At 40.5% G+C, this 21239-nt stretch overlaps 1 protein-coding gene across 3 annotated transcripts in view; it reads right to left on the reverse strand.

Moving 5' to 3' along the window:
* Positions 1 to 21239, reverse strand: part of RBM6 (RNA binding motif protein 6) — a 109372-nt gene that overhangs the window by 50338 nt on the left and 37795 nt on the right. For 2 of the 3 annotated variants that reach the window (XM_059076790.2, XM_067044161.1), the window contains exon 6: positions 10712 to 10785. The exons of the other annotated variant lie outside the window; for it this stretch is intronic. In XM_059076790.2, the coding sequence (XP_058932773.1) occupies positions 10712 to 10785 (74 nt within the window). The remainder of the gene's footprint in view (positions 1 to 10711; positions 10786 to 21239) is intronic. 3 annotated transcript variants of the gene reach the window in all.

A 21239-nucleotide genomic window follows, 5' to 3' on the forward strand; every position in this document is an offset into this window, starting at 1 on the left:
CCCCAAAAAACACAACCCCCCCAAAAAATCCCTGTGGTTCTTTAAAGAACTTATTCTGGGCAATATATCAAGTAGGTGTCATTCTGAAGCTCCTACCCCAAGGGCACAGGCTAGGCTTGTAACTGGCAGTCTGGAGGGTGGGCAGGAGGCATGTCTGCACTCTATCACTATACTCTTAACCCCACCCACCACTCCCCATTCTGTTAGGACCAGGAGGAAGGTAAAGAGAAGGGTGATTCATTATAAGTCAACCCATGGCAAGTTGGGTCATCCTCTCTATGGCTAACCATAACTCCCGTCCCCTTATACCAGGGTTTCTCAAACTTGGCACTGTTTAAATTTTGGGCCAGATAATTCACTACAGGGGCTGTCCTCTGTGTTGTAGGATGTTTAGCAGCATCCCTGGCCTCTACTCACTAGTGCCAGTAGTGACAACCGAAAATGTCTCTGGATATTGCCAAATGTCCAGTGGCTGGGGAGGGGAGAAAAGGATATCCAAACTGCCTTCCCCCCACCCTCTCCCCACTGTTAAGAACAACTGTGTTACAAAATAACATCAGGCCAGTGGATGTAAGCTTGCTTCGCCTTTCCCCTGGCTGCTGTTGCTTCTTGGTCTAATGCTAGCTAGCACACAAGTCCTTCTTTGTGTATCAGGCATCCAAATGCCAGCTCTCTGATGGGGGAAAACATTTGTTGGTTTTTTTTAAGCCCCACAAAAACCTTACAGTGTGCAGGAGTGGGAGATCTGAATCTGGTCCTATTTCCTATCCTCCAACCCCAACCCCCAACCTCAGCTCTGCCCAGCAGCGGACCGACCCTCTTGGGAGCGCTGACAAGATAGCTTAAGCCCCCATCACTTTCCAAAGTATCCACTCAACCCACCAGAAATTTACTTACTTTCCCCAACCAAAGAGTACCTCCAACCACCAAGGGAGGGGGTATGATGGGAAGACAAGTTAAATGATGCCTCTTCAAGAGAAGGAATCATTCAAAAATCTCTGCATTTGTTAAGACTCCCCCTCCCGGGTTTCTCTCCTGTCCCTTGCATCCCTCCACAAGGTGATTTAGCATCCTGAGTGAGGAACTGAGGCCTGAATCGCTTGGCATTCTCCAGCTTCCATAGGGCCATGGCTGTATGTGCTGTCGCTGTGTTTCTGTTTTTGTTTTTTTGTAACTGGGTTTGGAGTTTGATTTTTATTTCTCTGGGTGCTTTATTTTTCTTGGCAAATACTAAAAATCTTGTCAATGTAATTTCTGTGGTTTCTATTCAGCTTGGGTTTCATGTTTTAAAATAAACAAATTTTAAAAAACAAAAACAAAAAAACCCAAATGTGGTAAAATGTTAACATTTGGGGAATGTGGGTGCAAAGCACATAGGAAGTCTTTGTACTGTTTTTACAACTTTTCTTTAAGTCTGAAATCACTTTATGGTTGCACGACTTGGTAAATTTACTAAAAATCACTGAATTATATACTTAAAATGGGTGAATTTTATGATACTTAAATTATCGTAATAATTTTTTTTCTTAAAAAAAAAAAAAAGAACCTCTGTGTCCCTCTGGTACTAGAAGTCAAAGATGACAGCTACAGTGTCAATACTGCTGAAAAGGGACTTCCCTGGTGTCACAGTGGTTGAGAATCTGCCTGTCAATGGAGGGGACATGGGTTCGATTCCTAGTCTGGGAAGATCCCACATACCGTGGAGCAACTAAGCCCATGTGCCAGAACTACTGAGCCCGCGCTCTAGAGCCCACGTGCCACAATTACTGAAGCCCTCACTCTTAGAGTTCGTGCTCTGTAATAAGAGAAGCCACCGCAATGAGAAGCCTGTGCACCACAAAGAAGAGTAGCCCCCCTCACGCAGCAATGAAGACCCAACGCAGCCTCCCCCCAAAAAAAGAATTAAAAAAAAAAAACTGCTGAAAAGAAGCCTCTGAGAAAGATACAGGGAGGGAACCTCCCTCAGCAGTGATTTGGTTTTCTCTACCCACATTCCAGTTTTGAGCTGTGGTTAACAATTCCAGGAAACCAGGAGAGATCCATGTTGGTACCTAAAGAGCATTTGGTTACAGGAATGTTGTCCCTGTAAAAAAAAAAAAAGCCCAAGGATTTCCCAGCGGCACTTTCATTTTAAATCTATCAATACTTCAAAATAGTCCTCTCCTTTATATCTTTTTTTCCTTCTTCTTTTTTCTTTTTTTTGGCTGCGCTGCGAGGCTTGTGGGATCTTAGTTCCCCAACCAGGGATCGAACCCAGGTCCTCAGAAGTGAAATCGCTAAGTCCTAACCACTAGAGGGCCAGGGAATTCCCCTTTCCTTTATTTCTAACTGTGTGGATACTAAAACAGAAAGCCCACTCTGTACTGAGCAACTACTGTGCAACTACTGTGTTGAGCAACTACTGTGCACAGCTACATGGCCACTTCAAATGTGACTTGTTACCAATTCCATCCTCACCTTTCAGACATTTAGTTTAAATGTTCTTCTGTGGCATGTAGATACCATTAACAAAGAAATTCTTCAGACATTTTACGATCAAAGCTTTAAATCTCTAGCTTCCAGACAAACTGACATAACACCTTTTTTTCTGTAAGTGAATCTGTATTTTATTTTAGACCCGGATTCATTCCTGTCAGGCTGGGATCCTGAACTAAATTCCATGCTAAGTTTAAAGACTTTTTTTAAAAACTTGAGATATAGTTCGCATACCATAAAATTCACTCTTTTCTAGTACTTTGTACAATTCTCTGGGTTTTAGTATATTCACAAGGTTGGTCAACCATCACCACCAACTAATACTAGAACATTTTTACCACCTTAGAAAGAGGCCCTATTACCCATCAGCAGTCACTCACTATTCCCTCTTGCTTTCCCCCTCTCTATAAGAACCTGGTAACCAATTATCTACTTTCTGTGATAGACCTCTTTTTATATTTTCCTTTGGAAACAGCATTCATACAGATTAAATACAAATTTCACTTGGTCACAGATTTCGGTAAAATATGTATCATTAGTATACAACATCAGCATTACTAATCTCACCATGAGAGATTAAAGATAATTATTTTTTAATAAATTTATTTATTTATTTTTGGCTGCATTGGGTGTTCCTTGCCGCACACAAGCTTTCTCTAGCTGTGGCGAGCAGGGGCTATTCTTCGTTGTGGTGCCGGCTTCTCATTGCAGTGCCCGCTTCTCATTGCGGTGCCAGCTTCTCATTGCGGTGCCGGCTTCTCATTGCAGTTGCTTCTCTTGTTGCAGAGCACAGACTCTAGGCTCATGGGTTTCAGTAGCTGTGGCACGCGGGCTGGGTAGTTGTGGCTCGTGGGCTCTAGAGTTGCAGGCTCAGTAGCTGTGGCACACGGGGCTTAGTTGCTCCACGGCATGTGGGATCTTCCCGGACCAGGGCTTGAACCCCTTTTCCCCTGCACTGGCAGGCGGATTCTTAACCACTGCGCCACCAGAGAAGTCCCAAAGATAATTATTAATCTACATAAGCTTATCCATGATTATCAAAGTCATATCATCAATACTCTTAACAAGAAATATGTACATATTATATATAATACATATTACATAGACACGTATTTATGTATCTAGCTCACATACAAATGAGTTAGAGGGTGGAATGACAACATCTGAACAATTAGCCATGTGGAGAACACACAAAGACACATGATAACCTCCAAGTTCAACTTGAATGGAGAAGACACCCAATAAACTTTCAATGCCACCTGTGGCCTAAGTGAATTCTGTGACAGAACTACCAGCAATGCTAGATTCAGAAACAAGGCTCTCCACCGTATGAGTGCTGGAGTGGCCATGATCGTCTGCCCTCACATGCCTGGATGCCTGTGCACTCATCCCTCAGACACTGTCAAGACAGGTGCTACCCAGCCTCTTTCACTTTCAGTCCAGACACCCCAAGTTTCATGGGAGAGACTGTGCAACAGCACCATGTGAACTGGCTGTCAAAGATCTAGCTGCCACCCAAAGCACTGCCTCCACGTTTCAGGCATCTCTGAGTCCCAAGAGGTAGATAAGCAGCCAAGAAAAAGAAAGGCAACCAAGTAGAGTCCATAGTTATAGAATCACCCTGTACTACTGAGTATATACCACATGCTAGATGCCATACCAAGCACTTCACATACATTACATACTTTAATCTCACAATTGCTCTGAGGTAGGTACTGCGATTATCCCTCCATTTTATAGATGAGGAAACTGAGCTTCAGAAGTTACAAGAGCTAGGAACTGATGAAGCTGGAATCTTAAACCTGTCTGTGCTCCTAACACTATACTGTCTGGAGGTATACAAAGTCATAAACCAAAGTTATAACCAAGACCACAAAGGGAACTGTGCCTTTGTATAACCCCTGAACTAGTTAATTAGAATTATACAAATTCTACTTGTTTTTTTTCAATAACTGTCTGTAATCAAGTTCCAAAATTAGCACTTAGCACAATCTCATTTTTATAAAAAGTCGAACATTAACTAAAAATACAAGCTGGGGGCCTCCTTGGTGGCGCATTGGTTAAGAATCCACTTGTCAATGCAGGGGACAGGGGTTCGAGCCCTGGTCCGGGAAGATCGCACATGTCGCAGAGCAACTAAGTCCATGCATCACAGCTACTGAGCCTGCGCTCTAGAGATCGCAAGCCACAACTACTGAGCCCGAGTGCTGCAACTACTGAAGCATACATGCCTAGAGCCCATGCTCTGCAACAAGAGAAGCCACCACAATGAGAAGCCCGTGCACCACAACGAAGAGTAGCCCCGGCTCGCTGCAAATAAAGAAAGCCTGTGTGTAGCAACAAAGACCCAACACAGCCAAAAATAAATAAATAAATAAATAATTTTTTTTTTAAAAGTTGAAAGAAATATGGCAACATCAAAGCACGAGGTTAAAATATACAGGCACATGCCCAATTTAGAACAAATTAGGAACTAAATTTCTTCCATCCACAGAAATGAACCATGTGTAACAAAAATAATCATAAACCTCATCATAGGAGACACATTGGAAATTTCCCTTAAAACTGCCAAATGATAAATGTTTACTTTTAAAATTCAAGAAAACTAAACTGACTACAGTTTAGAGTACCTTTTACAATTATTGGAAAAGAATCTGAGACAGGCAACACCAGTGGATAGTTACCAGAGTTTAGGGTTTTATGGTCACAGGCTAGATTCCCAGTGTGGTCTAACCATACTCCATGCCCCACATGTGGTATGTCTCTTGCACTTCCTCCTGAGCAAATTTAAGATTTGATCACTGAGGCAGGAGAAACACCTAGAGAGACCTGATAATCAGTCCCAATCAACAGGCTAAATAAGAAGTATTGTTGATGTAAAAATAATCCCCTGGACACCGCCACCAAATCCTTTTTTAACCACATACTCCATGAAGCCAAAACTGGAGCTGCTATAATTTAGGACTTACTTGTCCAGTCAGATGAGAAGTTGTGTGTTAATAACAAATAAACACTCAATGTTCACTGCATTCCAGGCCCAGTTCTAATCACCTTACATGCATTAACTCATTTAATTCCTAGAAGTATGAGAGGACATTTAGACACAGAGATGTTATGTTATGCCATCTGCCCAAGTTACATAGTAGAAGGTGACAGAGCTGAGAAGTAACCCCAAGCAGTCTGCCTCCAGAGTCCATGTATTTACCTACTGAGCTAGTTGGATGGAAATCAGAGTCCATATATTTAACCACTATGATATACTGCCTGGTACCCAGCCAAGACTCAATCACTGGACAGGTAACCAAACTGCATAATCAAATCATCAATCCTTAAAATCATTTTTAAAAAATATTTTAAAAATTTATTTATTTGGTTGGTTGTGCTGGGTCTTAGTTGCAGCAGGTGGGCTCCTTAGTTGTGGCATGCAAACTCTTAGTTGCAGCATGCATGTGGGATCTAGTTCCCTGACCCAGTATTGAACCTGGGCCCCCGGCACTGGGAGCTCAGAGTCTCAACCACTGCGACACCAGGGAAGTCCCCCTTAAAATCAGTTTTAATTATCCAGAATACCCCAACTCTCCGGAGAGTGAGAATCTTCAATAATTGTTGATTTACACACATTTTAGAATTCATTTTCCTTTCTGTTTCCCACCAATACCTCTACTGAGGGCACTCAGGAGAGGGTACTGAAATTGAAATTTCCAGAAAGAATGGCATGACTCAACCCACAAGTTATACAGCTGAGCTCTGGCCAGGATGCCAAATTCTCTTCAGTGAAGTAGTTTTAGGGTGAGGGTTTAGGCAACGCCACAGCCTTGCAGGAATTTATAAAGATTTTTTGTTGTTGTTATTTGGAAAGGACACAATTCAAGTACTGAAATGTTTCATACAATATTGCTAACAACTTAAATAAGATTCCAACAAACTGAGTCTCAGCTCATTTTTTCCATCATGGCCTGAACAAAGTCTTCCCATCCCCCAAAACATAAGTGTTCCCTATTCATCTCATTTTAATCACAAGGACAGATCCCATTTAAGATTTGGCTTCCTTCACATACCTTCAGAAATACCCTGGCCGTCCTGGTATCTTCAAAAACTCAAACTCTAAGTTTGTTGACACAAAAAAACACTATTTCATAAAACTTCATGTAGTCTACATTCTTAATCCCACATACTAGAAAAAGTCAGTGTCTGAAGGAATTTTCATGTTAGGTGATAACAGCATCCTTTTCCCTTGCACTTTATAAAGTCAGGATGATTCTGTCATGTAGCCAAGTCATCTTTAGTTAAAGAAGGTCACTGATGCTAATAAAGTTGAGTAAAAACTCCAGAGAAATGAATTATTCTCCCAGAGCCCTTTTATAAGGGCACTTTAGTGACTATTTGGTCAAACAGAAAAAGGCAACAAACATCATACCTGCAAATTTGATAAAATAAAATGCTGCAGACCAAATGACAACAGTTTGAGAGAACTAGCACAACTGGGAAACCACTGAGAGTTATTCTAACACAATGCTTCTTATTCCCCTCCCCAAGTCCCAGTGCGATGGGACACAAAGAGAAAGGAGATAATAGTCACTCTCAATCCACTCTCAATTTCCTTACTGTCACTTGGACAATAAGGAAAGTCAAGGGTATATGACACTGCTAGAAATACCTTTCCCAGGAAGGGATAGAATAAAAGGTTCTGCATCTCACAGTGTATGCTGGCTTTCTACTTCTCCTAGACAGGGATGGTGAAGGTATGAGCTGACAGACCTCTGTAGGAAATTACTTTCCCAGACAGACAGCTGTTGGCTAAGTGATACCCTAAGTGATGACTCCCCTTGGCCACCATGCTCAGTACTGCTGCAGAGCATCCTACTAGTTTGATGTCTCCATTAAGGCACTGGGAAAGGGCTAGAGGGGCCTTAATTATCATCCTGAACAACCTCATTATGCACACATACCCCACAATATCTGACAAAGCAAGATGCCAGAAGCCTCCTTTATCCCCTTCCCCAGACTTAGAAGTATCAGTCAATGATAAATAAAAGACATTTCACATCAAGAGTCAGGATAGTGAAGAGTTATAAAAATCTCAACCCAAAGCATTTCACAGAACCCTCCTCAGAAGCATATACACAGACTACTCAAAGGTGCCCTGTAGATGGTGATTCAGAATTCATACTAATTTGGTCTATAAGTAAAACTTAGAGGGAAGGAGAATGGATGAATAGACATCTTCCACAAACACTTGCACCTTACTCCAAGGAGTAAGGACTTCTTCCCTCACATTCTTATGTCTCTCATAAGATTTTAAACTGCTGTGTTATTGGGAGCTTGATCCACATCCATTTCCTTAAGGAAAATCCAGATATAAAAATTTTTTTCCCAGAATTATGATTGGAAATTACTTGACATGAAGAAGAGGAAGAGGAGGAGGAGGAGATGACTAATTTCAAATACTTACTAGATATCAGATGCTACGCTAAGTGTTCTGTATACATTATGTACCAAGAGTCACTACTCAATTCTATGTTACTCCTCAAGAAGTCTCCCTAACCACCTCATCTAAAACTGCCCTCATATGCATTCTCTCAATACCCTGCTTCATTATCTTTATAGCACTTAGCACTATCATATATTATTTTAAATTTGTCTACTTGTTTATGCTCTGACTTCTATCACTAAAACAGAAGTTATATAATCTGTCTCGTTTACTGCAGCGTCTCCAGCATCCAGAAAGGTGCCTAGTACACAGCAGGCACTTGTGAACACATGATCTCGTTTAATCCACTCCAGGGTCCCATGAGGTACTGGTAACAGAGGGAACTGAGGCCAAGGGAGGTTAAGAAATTTTGCCAGAGACAACCCAGCTAGGAAGTAACATTTGACTATAGAACCTACACTCCTCTTTTCTATGCTGTACTACCTAAATACAAAAATCCCCCTGAATATTCCATTCTCAAAATTTTTTTCATCAGAATGATTTGTACACATCTGAGCTGTGATAAAGGTTATTAAAAGAATACTGACTGGGTCATGAAGTCTATGCAGTTCAGCGAGAGGATTCTATTGCATGGCAGTGTTAGCAGTGTGACCTCTGTCCCATGGCTAGGGGAAGAATAAAAATTTAGGAAATGGGGTTGACTGAATAAGGATATGGTGATGTCTTATTAAGAAATAACTCCAGTGAATACTGAAAATGTTATCGGACAGAATTTGGACTTTATCTGAGAGAACACTCTATGGAATCCATGAGTACCACATAATCTCTGTCACCTTTCTTAGTATGAGATTATAAGGTCCTAGAAGACAGAGGCTGTCTGTCTCTTACTTGCTCTCCTGCACAGAGTGACACATGCAAGAGCATGGTTACCCGTCAAAACATTCTATTTCACATCTAGAAAAATTCTGGCCTTGTTCCTGCTTTATTCTGGTGTCCCAATCACTGGGCAAAGGTCATTCATGAGGGATCTGGGAGTCCTAAGAGTGTTCAAAGAATGGGTGGGAAGGGTGGGGGGAGATATGTCTATAGGCTACATCCCCTTGACACTGCTTGTGTAAATGAACATTTTTCTAGATGTACCTCTAACAGAAATCCAGCATAAGAATAATCCTTATTTTTAAAGAAGGCTGTCCTAGTTCTATTTGACATTACTCTTTAGGAGTCTGGATACTTTAGATAGGATTTTTGGGGGGATAGAAGGAAGAGGCAGTTAAGACACAATATGGTTATTTTTAAGATTAAATAGCTCTGATAAAAAGCAACATCCCTCTACGAGAAACACACAGTTGGGAGAATGGTACTAAAGAAATGGCATCTGCCATGGCTACTCATTTATGTTTCTACCACTCACAATATTCTTTAGTACAGTGGCAAAGGATTTAAAATTACTCACTGATAAAGACAAGATGCTATGAATTAAATGAATGTTCTCAAATTAGGACAGATTGTTAGAATGGAATCAACCATAAGCATACAGACTAGGACTTTCATTCCTCTCTCCAAATATTGGCAGATAGCATTTTCTGACACATAATTAGTATCTGTTAAATGACTGACTCAATGATGGACACTGAACAAATCAGGCAACAAGAACTCGGTCAAGGGGATATGGTCCTAATGCAGTCACTTTCTGAGGATCTAACAGTATTTATACTACTAACAATAAGAATGGATACATCAAGTTTCCTCTAATTACTGCTTGATCCCAGAGGATTTAGAGCATGTCATCTCCATTGCCATAAAGGGGGAAAACGGTCAAAGAAGGGAAAAAGTTAACTGTGATGAGCCATGCTGAATGGAACAAAGCTGATGAAAGGGCATTAGGCTATGAAAGAGGAATAGTTCTCATGCAATACTACTCTTCTCTGGCAGAGCCTTCTTTTAAGATGCTGGGTGCATCGCAATCACAATGTTCAGCACAGGCAGTGGGTACATAAAAATCAAACTGTATCACTAAGCTTCTTTCTCCCACTTTACAGATGGAGGAACTAACACACCACAGAGAAAACAACTTTCCCCAAGGAAACACGATGACAAGGATTCTATCCATTTCATAATTCCTCCCAAAACTACCAGGCAGCATTCAATTAAAGACCCAGATGACAGTTATAGGTGTCAAGCTAAATACATCTAGGTGTTTCAAACATAGGGTAAGTACAGATTCAGGTTCACCAGCTCTGACTATATGCAGCTAAGAGCTTGAATACGAAACCCCAATTTGCAAAGAACAATGATGAATGCAAAAGACCCCAACAATCAACAACTAACTCTCTTCTCCCCATTGGCCCTCTTCCAAAAGTAGCACATGCAGGCAGGACCTGAGTGCCACAGGAGTTTCCATCAGTGGTCTTCACCCTAGGTCTGGGTGTAAGTACTGACCTAGAATTCCTGTGCCAGGAGGTTCCTTCAGATCACAGACAGGCAAGGATCATTCTTTGCATCTGGATCCCAAGCTCAGTCACATTCCAAAGGGAAGCACTCCAGACTTGTCATTTTTTTCCATCTACTGTCCTTGGAATATGGTGCAACTACAACTGAATGCTATTTTTAAAAATACACTCTGTGCCCATTAACTCTTCAAGAGAAACCTTCCCAGCTTCTTTTAAAGTTTCTCCTGGTTGGAATGTGGTATGCTCCAAATACAGATTTCTGGTACCTTTCCAAAGTTTAATCATTTGAAGCCCTCCCTCCCCATACATAAAAAATATATCCTTCCAGCATCATTTGACCGAAGTATAAAGCAACCTGGTTGGCCTCCATGCATCCGATGGCATCTTCCAAGAGTGAAAACTCCACGCAGACATAGCCATAGTCGTAACCTGGGGACAGCATTTAAATACAGACGGGAGTGGTGTTAGTGCCTTGAAAACACAAAAGACACACTTAAATCCCCTGTTTCTGAACCCCTTAAACACAAGCCCTCCCCATAGCTCCCCTCCCGCCCTGTACTAGGCAAAGCTGCTACCCCAAACAGAAAAAAGTACTGAAGGAAAGTCTGTTTCTGGACTTAGAAAGTCATTCCAAAATGGCCTTTTCTATTAACCAAGAAGATTCTTTGCCCACTTTAGCACTGATGATATGGTAAGGGTGCCCCAGAATTGGGTAATCACACAGAAAGTTCAAAGGGGGACCCGAAACATTTTAACCACAGGCTTAGTCTTCTGGAAAAACAAGGTCAACAAGAACAGGAAAGTATCCGGGAAAAAAAAAAGTGTATCCCCGAGAGAGGAAGGAGAGCAATTATCTCAAAGCTATTCTAATAGTCACCACTTATCAAGCAGAAACCACCTTCAAAGACAGAAGTGCTGACAGACTGAGGCAACTATATACCACAGGAAGCTTCTGGTTGGCAGGGGACAGACCATATCAGGTCTCCTCTTTTTTTCCTTGTTTCAACTCAAGTCATAAGCCAGCTAAAATCTTTATGAAAGGAAGAAGGTGTAAAAGCATAAGTAAGTACAAATGGCTGGGTCCAAAACTGTGCTTATGCACAAAGTTGGGGTAGGCTGGGGGAGAGACAGGAATTGTTAGCAATCAGTACATGTTCAAGAATTGTATGTACCATCAGAGTACAAAACACCCTTCACCATTTTCCTGAGCAAGTGTCATTTGTGACTCTCGTGACCCATGAGATGGGAAGTCATGGGATTTACAAGCTGATAAACTCTTAACACTAACCCCATCCTATAATTTCCTTGATACTGCCACCATATGACTACAAAAATATACTTATTAAAGCAATGCTCCACAAGTGGCTTCCATGTTTCCTCCACTGCCTCACAGGATAAATAAGTTCATCTTTAGGAGTGACACTGTGCAGATGGAACACCAAGAAAATGATGTGATTTGTTCAAATAAGAAATAAAACTCAGGGGCTTCCCTGGTGGTGCAGTGGTTAAGAATCCGCCTGCCAATGCAGGGGATACGGGTTCGATCCCTGGCCCGGGAAGATCCCACATGCCGCGGAGCAGCTAAGCCCGTGTGCCACAACTACTGAGCCTGAGCTCTAGAGCCCGTGCTCTGCAACAAGAGAAGCCACGACAATGAGAAGCTTGCGCACCACAAGGAAGAGTAGCCCACACTTGCCACAACTAGAGAAAGCCCGTGTGCAGCAATGAAGACCCAACACAGCCAAAAATTTTTTAAAAAACACAAATAAATAAATTTTTTTTTTTAAAAAGAAATAAAACTCAGGGAAAAAGAAACCACACAAAACCTAGGTCAATTTTGAGCACAAACTATATATAATAATAGAAAACTGGTATCATTGAATCAAGGTAATAACGGCCAAAAAAAGAAAAAAAAAAAAAAAAAAGGAAAACAACACAAAAAAGCTAGGGCAAGAGAAAATATAACTTAAAAACAGACCAAACTTGGTGAAATGGGTTGGATCCCTTGTCACATGGACTGAATGGCCTGAAATGTTTTATTATGATATAGGTAAGGCTTTAGATCTGTTACATACTCCAAGTTCATGATGAAATGTTACAATGGTATAATTTGATTCTTCCTTTGAATTTTAGGAAATGACCAGGAAGAAAAGAAAGCTACTAGAAATCTCAGCACCACCTTAGGTGGACAGAGACTTTCTACCTGATTTCACAGCTTTCACCAACACAGATTAGAATTAACCCCTGGAATCTCTATTTAAACTTACCATAACAAAATCAGTCTTTTCTGATTAGTAACTATTTGGAAAAATGAAACTACTTTAGAGAAACAGTATATGCATTTGTATATACCTTATTAACAGTAGAAATTGTTTTGTTACATATTTCCTTTCAAGTGGATTTTCTTGATTCAACTCAGTGAACATCTCATACATAAAACATTCTGCATTTTGTAAAGGGCTCTGAGTGTTCTTGGGAAACACTGCTGAAGAGCAGAAGCAACTAAAGTGCCTTTTATCACCAAGTATCTACTGTAAACATTCAAATGTATGTCCACAATCAGAAAGGGGCAGCCATGGAACAAGCAGATATACTCTCAAGTGTGTTGATTACCTCTACAGAACATTGTCAAAGTAGCGTCCAGGTGTGTGGAAGGCAAACCCTCTCCATAGCTGCCAAAATGAAAAACACAGGGAACCAACACCAAATTGGCAAAGCCCTAAGTTTCCTTACTGTTCTTAAAGAAGTAACTATTGTGGCCCAGAGGAGCACACAGAATCTATGTGCAGAAAAAGAAAGAATTCATGGCAACATTCATACTTTGCTAAAGAACAAACAGACTTTGATACTAATGTCACTGCAAAGGAAAAAATACTAGAGGAGACATAATGAGCATCTAGAGGAGACATAATGAGCATCTAATAGCATCTCTATACAATCCTGAGATACTATATGTTGACAATGTACTTCAGATATAATATTTAAATTTATAAGCCCAACATTCAAGTTCTTCTGCCTGAAACTTTATCTATCAAACAAAAACAGAAATTTAAAGTTTAGGGAATTCCCTGGCGGTCCAGTGGTTACGACTCGGTGCTCTCACTGCTGGCGTCCAGGTTTGATCCCTGGTCAGGGAACTAAGATGTCGCAAACCATGCAGTGTGGCCAGAAAAAGCAAAAAAGTTTAACTATAATACCTAAAACTTTAAAAATAAATAAAAATTAAAAAGGACCCAATCTTGATCCCAAAGCATTCTGTGTGTCCAAGATTCAGAGTTGAACTATAAGGATTTTCATAAATTGCCAAAATGGGTGATGATACCAAGTAATATTTACAAAGCACTTGTAGGTGCAAGACTGTATTCTAAATATTTTACATATAGTTAATCCTCACATGACTATCCTATAAGGTAAATAATATTAACCTCGGGGCTTCCCTGGTGGCGCAGTGGTTGAGAGTCCGCCTGCCGATGCAGGGGACACGGGTTCGTGCCTCGGTACGGGAAGATCCCACATGCCGCGGAGCAGCTGGGCCCGTGAGCCATGGCCGCTGAGCCTGCGCTCCGCAACGGGAGAGGCCACAACAGTGAGAGGCCCGCATACCGCAAAATAATAATAATAATAATAATAATAATATTAACCTCATTTTACCCATCATGGGGAAGCAGTCAAAGAAAGAACAAGTAATTTGTTCAAAATCACCTCAATGGTAAATAGCAATACCTGGCTTCAAACCCAGTCAGTCCAGATTCAAACTGATGCTATTAAACTACACTGTATAAATTAATCTGATTTCCAACCTCCAGGGAGCCCAATCACAGAAAGGATCCCACATGCCTGAGCACAGATAAGACTATGTCTATAGTTAAGAAATATTGAAATTTGAGCACAACAGTTATTTTTATTCTAAAATATCTATGGCAGAACAATTGTGAGTGGGCCTGACTGTGCAAGTTAGAAAGTATTCACTTTCATGGATGAACATACTGGCTATCAAAATTCTTCTAAAAAGACAAAAACCCAAAAGTTTTGTTGTAAATGATGGCTATAAAAATTACAATATGATAAGATACTTGATATAGTATATTGAATATAGTATATTTAAAAAACTTTAAAATTGAGAACAATTATATAAAATGTATATAGGAAAAAGGACTAGAATTAAATACAATGAAGTTGCATCTAATTCAGAGGTCAGAGACAGAAGTCAGCATATGAGATGAAAACCATGCATTTTCAATATCATACTTGAACACCCCAAGGTGAAGAACAACATACCATCTCTCAATATAGGTTAAGTCCAACACTGCCAGTTTTTCCTCCAGCGTCGCAACAGATCACTTTTCTTTTGGCTGACACCAGATGAAGAGGTTGGCTTGCATTTAAGGGCCATAATGTATGAAAAATATATCACTTTAAATAACAGAATCACAGCCAGCATAGTGAATGCTCATACTCAGAGAAAACTGGAGAGACCACCTGAAGTCATAGCTGAGTCACACCCCCACCTCTCATGCTCACTCCATGAGAGGGAAAATAGGGTGTGGGGTAGGGGAGAGGAGTGGAGCAAGCACAGGTGAATATACAGAAAACTGAAAATGATGTAATGCGACACAACCGTAAACAAAAATGATTACAGTGGTTGTATTGAGATAATTGGAATTTTTTTCCTTTAGTTCTCAAATGTAATTTTATAATTCACAGAAAAAATTCTAGTAGACACAGAAGATGTTCCACTCAGAGACCTAAATGTTCTGAAGACTACCAACCAACCTTGCATTCAGAATTGCTAGGAACCATATGGAATCATCAAGATGGTAAACTCAGTGTTAACAGTCACACAGATTCTCACCTAAAAAGAGTAATAAAAAAGTCTCTTTTATTACCTTTTTCTTCCATCATCACATACTGGGAAGAAACCTGGTGGGCTGATGGATCTTTGTGGCTTATTTGTATGACTATTAAAAAGCATATCTTTCTCCATTTTCTAACCTAAATGTATAGATTCCTCATAGAAATGTGAATGCTCCTTATACTTTTTTTTGCAGTTGAGAAGGATGAGAACAAGGCAAAGGAAGGAAATCTATAAAGGTAATGTTAAATTTTCAATTCTTCTCCATCTTCATTAACCATGTGGTTGCCTGTTCCCCAAAAAAGTATCTGTGATAATAACTAACCAGGTGCTTAGGGGAAAACAAGGTACAGAAAACAAAGCCCTGATAAATAATATCCAATCCCAGAACGAATTCTTTAGTCTCTGTCCCTAGAAAAGCTGACTCAGTGACGCTGACAAACATGGCCTTTGATTATTCAAGCCAACTGTTAGTCTATACCAAGCCCACTTTTCATAAGTTATACACGAAGATTTTTACTTAGGCAAATGAGATGAGCAGCCCTATATTCAAACTGACCAAGAAAAACCCAACTAAACATCAACAAGTCCAGCTGAATTTCCCATTAGAAGAGTAGTGGTTGACTTTGAAAAAGGCCAGAATATACATACCAACTATGAAATGTAAAAAAGAACCAGGATTTTTTTTTTTTTTTTTTTTTTTTTTTTCTGTACACGGGCCTCTCACTGTTGTGGCCTTTCCCATTGCAGAGCACAGGCTCTGGACGCGCAGGCTCAGTGGCCATGGCTCATGGGCCTAGCCGCTCTGCGGCATGTGGGATCTTCCTGGACCAGGGCTCAAACCCGTGTCCCCTGCATTAGCAGGCAGGTTCTCAACCACTGCGCCACCAGGGAAGCCCCAGGTTAGAGATTTTAACAAAAGTCAAACAGAACTGATACAGGTATCTGAATTCCCACCAATGGAAATAACATAACAAAGGAGGCCTGTGTGAAAGATTTCCAACAGGTATTTTGCTATGTTAAAACCTCAAATGAGTATGTACCTGCAGCTTTCATTAGCAAAATTAGGAAAATATCTGACTTACATGTCAAAATATCATCTGGGAAGAATGAAATTGGCCTATATGAAATCATCACTTTGACATCTTATAAGCACTTTCAATTCTCTCTCCTTCAACTATGCATATAAGGATTGCTGGTTTATTATAAAACAGATGAAACTATGAAGATATGCACTGATGATTACTTGCTAAATTTGTGAAAACTGCATAAGGTTCTATTTCATCCAGCTTTCCATCTGCACCAGCTGGTTATTTTTTTTTAATATATTTTTTGGTTTCAAGCAGTTTTCAAAATCCAAAATTAATCTTAGGGTCACTTCATCCTGATGATGGTTCTCAGGCCCAGATTAACATTTGTTAGGAAATTCTCACCCTTATTCAACTCATTCAATTCCACTGACATTTACAAGCTAGGTGAGCACAGAGGGGAGTGTCCTAGCCCTCAGAGAGCTTAGTCTAATGGAAGAGTTATGACAAGTAGATAAGCATAGACCATCTCAAAATACTATGTAAGTCAAAAAAGGAAACATTTATATTTTTTTCTGAACTATAATTGACAAATAATATTGTATTACTTTTAGGATACAACATGATGATTTGATATATGTATATATGGCAAAATGATTACCACAATAAGTTTAGTTAACATCCATCACCATACACAGTTACAATTTGTTTTCCTTGTGATGGGAACTTTAAAGATCAACTCTTCCTGCAACCTTCAAATATCCAATACAGTACTGTTAACTATAGTCACAACCCTGTATATTAAATCCCCAGGACTTTTTTAAAATCTGGGAACAACTACTCTTTTTAGAGCCAATGATCTAGTTCAATTTTTGTTCACTTGAAAACAAACAAAAAAACCTACAGAGCAACCATCAGGAATAAGATCTGAGTTTTTCCCCCCAGCTAATAACACTCCAACCTGACAGGAACGATGGTACAGGAGTGGCAAAAAGATCACCCAAGAGAGGAGTAGCATCAATGCTGAAGCAAACTGCCCATGCAGAGAGATGATCCCAGAACAATAAAGGTCCCAGACTAAGTGGGAGAGGGGGATATTTTCAATTCTGTCCACCCAACACTGGCATAATACCCAGCACGCCGTGGCACTCAGTCAATACCACATCACTTGTAATGAGTATCTTCACTGGAGCAACACACAAGAAAGTAACTTCTACAGTTATGTACATAGGCAAGAAGCTACAGCTAATTCACCATGTGCCCTCAGGCAAGCCACTTCTCTATGGGCCTGGGTTATCTCATATGCCAAGTAGCAATGATGGTACCTCCTTTGCAGGGTGGTTTCAGGGGTGCATGAGATAATACATTTCATTACCCCTGTGCTTCTACTACAAAGCACTCTCAGGGACTAAAGATGAGACAGCTGCCCCTGTGTTGCTGCTAAAATTTTAGCACTGATGAATTTCCTCACTGATTTCTAGCGTATACTAAAAACATATCTGATTTTCCCATAGGTCACAAAGCTATTTTCATTTTGACTGGGAAGGAAAGTATGACCCATAAACATTTTTTCCCCACTGCCTTGGTCTTAGTACAAAAAGGACAATTCACCAATGTTCTAAGGGGCTCTGGGAAGGTTCTACAAAGATAATGGCTTCTGAGCTGCAAGTTGTTCAAGATGACAGCAGATCACACTAGCCTAGCCACTCAACTATTCCAGAAGTGAACTAGCATCTAGAGAAGAGTTAGCAGACAAATGGCATTCTGTGAGACTCATGCTGACCAGACAATGAGCCTAGGTCATCTATGCCCTGTAATAGAGAACAGAGGTCCAACAAAAGGTAGTGGGTGCCAACCAGATACAGCTTTAGGATCCCCATCTGTGGCATCAGAGAGATATTTGGTCTTTGCTCCAGTTTTCTGACACAGAGCTCCTAAAACTCTTGGAATTTCCTGAGTGATAAGAGCGATGAGTCTTTTGTTTTAATGAGATGACTCCTGGTGGGCTCCTAGATAGTTCCAGGATGGGGCCTGGTCATCAGAAAAACCAAGACTTGATTAAAAGCTTTGAACTTTCAGCCTCATATCCTAACTTCCAGGAAGGGGGAAAGGGGCTGGAGATTGAGTCAATCACCAATGGCCAATGAGGTAATCAATAATGCCTATATAATGGAACTGTCATAAAAACTTCTAAATCATGGGATTTGTAAAGCTTCCAGGTCGGTGAACATATCCACATTCCAGGAGGATGGTGGTACACCCTAACTCCATGGGACAGAGGCTTTTACGCTTGGAACCCTTCCAGACCTAAGTACCTATCTACCTCTTCACCTGGTCCTGTATAATAAACTGGTTAAGTGTTTCCCTGAGTCTTGTGAGCCATTCTAGCAAATTATCAAATCTGAAGGGGGTGGAAGATTGTGAGAACCTCCAAGAGACGTATGGGTAACCTGGGGATCTGATACTTGTGAATGGCATCTGAAGTAAAGGCAGTGTTGTGGGACTAAGCCCTTAAACCTGTGGAGTCTGATGCTAACTCTGGGTAGTTAGTGTCAGAACTGAAATGAATTATAGGACATCCACTTAGTGCCAGAATTGGTTGGTGTCAGGAGGAAAAAAAATCTCTCACCATCTCTCTGCCTATATGACACAGAGGCATACACTGCTTTCTGCTGACATCACTCCAGAACATGTTCAGACCTCCATTTCTCAATTTACATGAAGTTTGTCGCCCCCACCCCCACCACCCCATGCCAAGTTCAACTGCAAACACCACTGTAATCAGCTAACTTACTGACAGCACTTGTCCTCCATGCAGCCATTTTAAAATACAGGACTATTCTTTTCTTTTTTTTTTTTAAAGAATTATTTATTGAGTCTTCATCCCTGATTCTGGCACAGAGCTTTTTTGCGGGCCTCTCACTGCTGTGGCCTCTCCCGCTGCGGACCACAGGCTCCAGACGCGCAGGCTCAGAGGCCATGGCTCACGGGCCTAGCCACTCCGTGGCACGTGGGATCTTCCTGGACCGAGGCACGAACCTGTGTCCCCTGCATCGGCAGGCGGACTCTCAACCACTGCGCCACCAGGGAAGCCCAGGACTATTCTTGATTAAGATTTACCAAAACCTTTCATCAGATATGCTTGTACATTGTCAAACATACTCATTGTCTGAGTATGTTTGACATACTCATTTTTTTTTGACAAAAATTTCTTGAGAGGATCTACTCATCCAATATTTTATTTCCAAAGTTAGCACGTACATGTTAACTAATGTTAACTAATACTTTCAGGTTGAAGAAACATATCCCAATACTTACACAAATATTATTTAACCACCAATTCACATATAACCTCACACATTGCTACCAGGAATTTTTGTAGCTTGGAGTGTGAGATAAGACAACAGGACTAATATTTTCTTCTTTGATTTGAAGACAAGCAAAGGCAGGAAATCATTTAATTTGTGACACAAATTCAATTGCTCGGTTATTAGGAAAAAACTAATGAAGCTTAAGCTTCATGTATTAAGCAATGATTTTCCTACCCTGTCAGGGACATTTGATTCATTTTTTTAAATGATGTTATCTAAACAACAAGGTCCTACTGTACAGCACAGGGGACTATATTCAATACCTTTGATAAACCATCATGGAAAAGAATATAAAAAAAGAATGTCTATATGTATATAACTGAGTCACTGTGCTGTACAGCAGAGACTGGCACAACATTGTAAATCAACTATACTTCAATTAAAAAATAAATACATAAAATTAAAATAAAAATGATCTTATCTAGTCACTTTCCCTCACCAGAGCTATGAAGTACTATTCCACAGCCCCCACCCCAACTCCTGTACCATGGGATTTTCTAACATGTATCTGACGATTGTGACAACCAACATTCATTTCTGATAAACGCAAAAGCACTGGTGGGCATTCAAATAAACACAAAAGGAATTTTTTGTTTTGTTTTACTTTGTTTTGCCTGTTCCCCCTGCCCCTAAAACAACTGAATGAACCATGAAAGTTATAAACCAAGCCAATGAATATCCTTTTTTTCTCTTTCCAGTCCAAATCTAGTTTTTAAAATCGTGGTCAAAACAAAAACAAAAAACAAAACCAAAAGAGGCAATATCACAACAAAACTAACATTCTTTCAACAAAGCCAGGACTAAGTTCTTCAAATGAAATATTACCATTTCCCCTATCCTGGTTCCTATGGTACATTTTGAGGTGGTTTGGAAGTCACGTTTCAGACCACTCTAAACATCTCAAAGAGCTCCAGATCATTTTAAAACTTCCCTGAAGGCAAAGCAGCCCTCTTTTAGTAAGGAGAAATAGTAGAGAAACTTCCCCAATACTGAGACTGAAATAACCAAGACCTTCAAGGCCTCCAAAGGTCTCCTATGTAGAAAACAGCTTCTCTCTGAGAATTTACAAATTCTTACAACGCAACTACATTTTTAGAGGTTGAAAATATATTTTTAAAAATATGCATTGGGGGCTTCCCTGGTGGCGCAGTGGTTAAGAATCTGCCTTCCAATGCAGGGGACACGGGTTCGAGCCCTGGCCCAGGAAGATCCCACATGCCACGGTGTAACTAAGCCCGTGCACCACAACTACTGAGCCCGCATGCCGCAGCTACTGAAGCCCACACGCCTAGAGCCCGTGCTACCAACGGGAGAAGCCACTGCAATGGGAAGCCCTTGCACCGCAACCAAGAGTGGCCCCCACTCACCGTAACCAGAGAAATCCCGTGGACAGCAACGAAGACCCAACGCAACCAAAAATTAAAATAAATAAAAAATAAAAATAAAGTGAGTCTTTCATAGACAGCATATAGTCGGATCATGTTTATTTTTTAAAAATGCATTGAAACAGAGGTACAATGAGCCTTCCAGAAAGCACACAAAAAAGGTCCATCTGTACACATTTTTCTCTACTTCTTGTCTGATCATTTCCTATAATACCCATGAAAAGTCTTGATTTATTTTACTTCTCTG

The sequence above is a fragment of the Kogia breviceps genome, chromosome 10 (genome assembly GCF_026419965.1).
Source record: "Kogia breviceps isolate mKogBre1 chromosome 10, mKogBre1 haplotype 1, whole genome shotgun sequence".
Classification (NCBI taxonomy): domain Eukaryota; kingdom Metazoa; phylum Chordata; class Mammalia; order Artiodactyla; family Physeteridae; genus Kogia; species Kogia breviceps.